This window comes from Brachyhypopomus gauderio, chromosome 3, assembly GCF_052324685.1.
Source record: "Brachyhypopomus gauderio isolate BG-103 chromosome 3, BGAUD_0.2, whole genome shotgun sequence".
In the NCBI taxonomy this organism is placed as follows: Eukaryota; Metazoa; Chordata; class Actinopteri; order Gymnotiformes; family Hypopomidae; genus Brachyhypopomus; species Brachyhypopomus gauderio.
The window spans coordinates 32,725,351-32,731,391 of record NC_135213.1 but is presented as its reverse complement, the minus strand read 5'-3'; the positions used below and the strand labels follow the sequence as shown (position 1 = coordinate 32,731,391).

The window sequence follows — 6,041 nt, the reverse complement described above, 5'->3', positions numbered from 1 at the left end:
TCCATACAGGAAGTGCCGATCAACGGTATACACGCAGGCAGCTGCCTAGGGTGCAATTGAGGGGGTGGATTTTATTTTACCATTTAAAACTGAGCATCTAAAACTGGTAGTCCTCATCAGGGGTGTGACAAATATATCACACTGATTCAGAGCTCCCGGGGACAGAGGTTTATTCTTAACATGTCTTTATTTAGACCTTTAAGTTAATGGCTGAAATTATACTATAGCCTACGGTAGATAAGTATCTTTAGCAATAACAATTAGATATGGAGCAATATCTCATGTGATGTAGCATTTTTTGTTTGTATCATTCATTTTTGTGTTACAATCTGCAGCTTCCTAAACACCTTCTTACCTGAATATATTGTGCAGTTGTTCAAGGTGCCAGTGGTGGCAGCAGACACCAGGAGATCCTGTCTGGGAGCCCAGCTGGGCCTGGCAGTGTTTGCAGACTGGAATCCACAGTGTCTGCTGGAGCCTGTGCACCATCAAAGACCCTGTGTGGATGTGGTGGGGGAGGAGCCAAGGCCAACCACAGTCTGGCGTGCCACAGGGGACTTGACTGCTCGCTCTGTGGAAGAACACTTGGATCAGCACACATCGACCCCGACCCCTCTGCTCTGGCCAACTTCGATCCTTCTGGCTCGCACCCTGTCAAATCCGAGAGTGGCCTGGGCCTGTGACGTTTGAATTAGAGGGCTTGTGGTGGCGTGCCAGCTCTCTTGCCTCCGTGTTCTGCGCTGAATTGCGACGACGGTGCCCTGCAGAAGCCGCGTGTGCATTTAAGCTGCCCGATGCAGACGTGCCCTGTGCCCCACGGCCACCTGTTGCCATGGCAGCCTGCAAGGGCTCACTCACGTTTGGCTCACTTAAAAGACCTTGTATGTAAAGTCTAAAAAAAGGGATAGAGATTCAATTTGGAATCATAATATTGATTACAGAATACAATGTGTGGATAAGTGATCCGCTCCTGCAGCTAGTAAGGGGTCAGCACCGACATAGTGTGCACGGTACGTAATACCGTCTTCCTATAACACCAAATTGTTTTAAAGGAAATCCCCCAGAGCTCACACATGAACGGCTGACTTTTATTGCAACACATTCGTTCCAACAGGGCAAAGCACCAAATCCATGTAATTACACAAGCTTTAACTGCATGCTCTTTATGAGGCTGCTTCAGTGTCCACACTGTCTGCATATTCAATTGTTTAATTGCTTTGCCGCCATCCTATTTCTCATTCTTAGAACCCTAAAGGTCTTGGCCAGCATGCACACAAAAATGGCACAGTTAAACCCAGTATGAAAGTCCTTTACTTTCCAAATATTACCCAGCCACTTTGGTAGTCTCCCTCCCTGCTGTTTTGTTCTAGGATATTTATAGCTTCTGGCAGTGGAAGGTTAATTGAACTGAAATGGGTTGTTCAATGAAATTCCACAGCAGAGCCAAAGCGTGTGCAAGGGGAAAACCAATACCCATCTGCAAGTCTTCCAGGCTCTTAACAACTGGATTTTTCTTGACGTACGCCTTGAATTCAAATTGACAGGCCCATTTAAACACCCCATGTAGTAATGGTAGCCTGTTATGGAATGTCTTGTTTCATTTCCATTACACAAAGCCACAGTTGGAGACATGTATACATTACACGTCAAAGCCCTAGAGGAAGTACACTGTAAAACTTCCTTTAGACATCTTTGAACTGTACTTCTTATTCTGCTTCAAGAAAATTCAGAACTTGACTAACATCTGTAACAATTTTTTTTTCTGGGACAGGGGGAGATTAGCAGTTAAGGCACCAGCCTAGTAATCAGAAAGGTTGCCTTATTATCACTGTTGGGCCCCTGAGCAACCCTCAACTGCTCAAATTGTAATTGGTCACAATTGTATAAATTGCCATTGGATAAAGGCATGTTAAAACACCAAACTTGTTCTATATAGATAACTGCTGATTCTAAAATAGAATTTCCACTCCATTTTTTGGACATTGTATTTTTGCAGTTAAGTGTTCCTCAGGTGACACACAAGCAGGCACCATCCTTGTGCTTAATGTCCTGTGTATTTATTGCATTTGCTGCTTCTTCCACACTCTTCTCACTGTCGAGTTGAGCACTCACACATTGGTGTCCTATGTACTCTGCTGCTCAACTGTTGTGATGTGCAACGGACCAGAAGACACGCCTTGTTCCAGGGAGGAAGGACAAACTTGACATACAAAAGAACACCTATTTTTAGGCCTTGGAAAGGCAATTAGAAGGACTTCTAAAACAATCACTGAATCTACATTGTAACTAGTAACTCATTTCTACAATTACAGTACAAGTTTGAAATTTCTGCTTTTCTGCAGAAGGTAGTAGTGGTAGATGTGATGGATTGTGAGGGGACACACAAAAGCACATTGTATGATGTCATTTTATTTACAAAGAACAGTAATGGAACCACATCTGAAGAAACAGAGATCTGTCTGGGCAAGGATTCACAATGACCTGTAACACAAATCAAAGTACGGTAAGTGAAAATAGTATGGTACAGTGTCTCAAACTCCAACATTAAATGTAGACATTGTAATATGTAAATTAGATCAAATTCAAAATCAGATTAGGTAGACAAGTAAAATAAATAATAAATTGTGTAGTTTAAAAAAGTCCCAGACACCTTGTGTTTTCTGTGCAGTGTTTTCCCCCAAGCTTCACATGTGAAACTACTTCAGGTTAGGTTACTTAAAAAAAAAATAAAAATTTATAGAAACATGTGTCTGTGGCCCTAGTGTGTCAATAACTGCATTGCTGAGGTAAAGAAAATATTTTACCATGTGAAACAGGTAAAAACTTCACTTCTTCAGAATCTGGTGTCTGACTACCAGGAAGGGGAAGACAAATCCACTACCGAAGAATAACATCATACCAGCCAGTAGGGTCCATTTGTTCTGCACTGAGAACGGCAGATTCTGCAAAATAATAATTGCGATTAGATATACATTTGGCAAGTTACCCAAGTAATTGGCACGTAATTTAGAACAAATATTGATGTTCCACAGCTTTTTGGACATAACTGAGCCGCTGGATATGCATTTGAATTTTAAATAGCATTTGATCAGTATCCGAGCATTACAAAACGATAACTGGAAAAACATGCGAGGAATTCTATAATTGAAATAACCTTGAAAGTACTTCGTTTTAGAAGCTGGCTGACTAGCAAACAGAACACATTTAAATCACTTGTAAACATTAAGTGCCAAAGTTTCGGCTAAATGTCAAACACCCTAAAATAATGAAGTTTTTCCCCCCCCATTTCACCCACTTCACGATGAGCCAGGGAGCCCAGATAGTCATTTCACTTTCAGCACAGCTAGCCAAGCTGTCGTTGGTTAGCTGGCCAGCTCGCTGAGCCCAGTCACAACCCTACAGCAAGGCTAAAACGTTTTAACGCGGTGTATCCTGGCTAGTAAATGGATTTGATGTATCGAGTGTGCGGAGAACCGTGTTACCGGCCCAACCACGTACAGCCGGTCGGACAGACGAGGAAGTGGACTGACGTTAGGCTACAGGAGTTAGCTACCTAGCTAACTACCCGTCCAGCCGTCCTAGCTAGCAGACCCAGACAGATCACAAATATACACTTACCAAGGTGCACATTATGTGTATCTACATTTTTTGCATTTTTGGTAAATTAACGGTAGTTAACTAACGGAGATTTTGTAAATGTGAACAATATGACCTCCAGCGGCGTCAGCGGGGAACAAGGGCATTTAGCCTCGTTAGCTAACTAGCTAGGTCGCTAGCTAACGTTAGCTAAGCTAGCCACATAGGACAACTATCTAGGTACAATAAAGGTCATTTTCTCTTCAGACTGGCTTAATAATGCAAATAATAACCTTTCCTGGTCCTTCGGCATAGTGGCTGCTGCGAACAGCAGAGGTTGCGAAGCGACGAACCGCTTGTCCGAGCATGGCTGACGGCTGGTGAGCTGGTCGCGATACGAGCAAATACGGGAGGTTGACGGCGGCTCCGAACGCTCGACCTTGTTAAGGGTTGAGAGAGAAACGAACAGCAACATGGGTAAAAGTGCCTTTGCAAAGGCGTATGGGAAATGCAGTCTTCAGTCTGTGAAATTTGGTATTATTGAAAATGTTCCTGCAAAAGTTTAGATATTTGAAATTCAGGTCTTTTCAGATCATTTTTCAGTCAGGTATCCAAAATCTAAAATTTTCAAGTAAAAAAAATACTGGGCTTTAAAAATGCAGGTATATTAATTCAAAAATAAAATATAATTCAGGTAATAATTTGAACATTAAAAATGTAGGTAAAAATAATTCAAGTAATAAAAATTCAAGTCAAGGAAATTCAAGGGCAACATCCTTGGGAAGAGCAAACAAACGATCATAGAGCTAATCGAACTCACATCTGGCCAATCCCAAAACATTTCTGAGGTCATTGGGAGGCGTGTCTTTCTGCCAAGTTTTCAGCAGCAGGAAGTGGTTTCTGTGCTACCTGGAAATGGCACCTTATGGCAGGTGTCACATAATCATGACTCTTGGCATCTGTTGTCTAGACATGCTGCCAGCCTCTGATGACAGGCATCTAGACAACTCTTTTGGCATCTAAAGACAACTCTTTGATTCTGCATATCAGCCCCTCACTTATGTTATCCCAAAATGCCCGAATTGCCATTTGTTGGATTTGTGGAAATGCAGATAGGTCATAACTTTTGCTTGTAAATTATGTTGAACGATACTAGCCGACAGCCAGCTAGCCAGCTCTAAAACTCTGATGAAGTGCCTCGAGACAGCTGTCTCATTGCATGCTACATTCAACCCCTTTGCTCCTTTGCAGGTTATGCCTTGTGGTACCATATGATTATTCATCAATTCATCTTGTTTGGCAGAAACCTCACACTTAAAATAATTCTAATGTGTGAGAAAATCTCTTTTAGGAAAGGAGATACATGTCTGCCTTAAAATCTCAAGTTGTCAAGGTGCTTATAATTGATTTTGTATCTCAGGCTATGAAATGCCAAGAGGATATACAGAGGGAAAGTCAGATTTCGGTTTTAAATCAAAATTGGAAGCCAAAAGGATTTTGTGTAACAGCGAAACACAATGACATCATGGAATTCACAATTTGCAATCCACTAACAGCCTTAAGTGGTGTTAAACTGGTCATTTACACAGCTCCCAGTTTGGATGTTAAAACCAGCAGTTTAGATTCAGGCCCTGTGCAGTCCTATAGCTATGAATGTGTCTGGCTCCGTCTGGCTTAGTGCTGAATGGTGATGAATTGGCAAGACTGAGTCGGGAAAAACACACACACACACACGCACACACGCACACACGCACACACACACACACACACACACACACACTGACACCCGGTTTGTACATGGTTATATACACACATTGGCTTATACATGACATTTTTTAAAGCTATTATGAGAAGGGAGGGACATCACATTTATCATGCACTATTTTGGCATTATGCTGCACCTCAATATGAAACTAAAGTAATTCTCAGTCCACAAGACAAAAAAAGAACACCTTTTACATGTGACATTCAAGCAATGAAATATTCTCATATATAGTTCCTCTAGACTAGACAAAAGTGGACTTTAGCGCAACTTTTGTACTGAAGCTCTAATAAAACTGTTCAGTGTAGGCTATTTACTGTATCACCTGCTACATTATATCCCTCCATTATATGAAGATAGTCCTGAGCAAAGTAAATAACTGAAGAGTGGAGCACTTTAAAGACTCGAGATGAAGAATATTTGTCTTCAGGTAACTCACAAACTCCAAACAAATGGGAGCCGCTCAGGAAAGGCCATGGCAATCAACTTGAATGACTCCCCTACAAAGACTAGAGAACCAGTCAGATATTAATCTAGACAATCATTTCAACAGAGAAAAACTGAAAAGAGGACAACATCGTTCCAGATTTTTTAACAAGAAAACCTACAACCCAGGTTACACACAAAAAGCCTGTCCAACAATATGCTTGTTCTCTCATAAAATGCTAACCTACCCTATTGTTCAATTTTCAGGCAATTTTAG

General features: G+C 41.5%; 1 protein-coding gene across 1 annotated transcript; it reads right to left on the bottom strand.

Annotated features, from left to right (window-relative positions):
* Positions 1-2,389: 2,389 nt before the first annotated feature.
* Positions 2,390-4,029, bottom strand: cox7c (cytochrome c oxidase subunit 7C). Its single transcript, XM_076997686.1, has 3 exons — positions 3,870-4,029; positions 2,805-2,942; positions 2,390-2,481 (listed from the first exon to the last, which is right to left on the bottom strand). The coding sequence occupies exons 1-2, from the start codon at positions 3,942-3,944 to the stop codon at positions 2,826-2,828; spliced, it is 192 nt and encodes a 63-aa protein (XP_076853801.1). The 5' UTR covers positions 3,945-4,029; the 3' UTR covers positions 2,390-2,481; positions 2,805-2,825.
* Between the last annotated feature and the right edge of the window lie 2,012 nt (positions 4,030-6,041).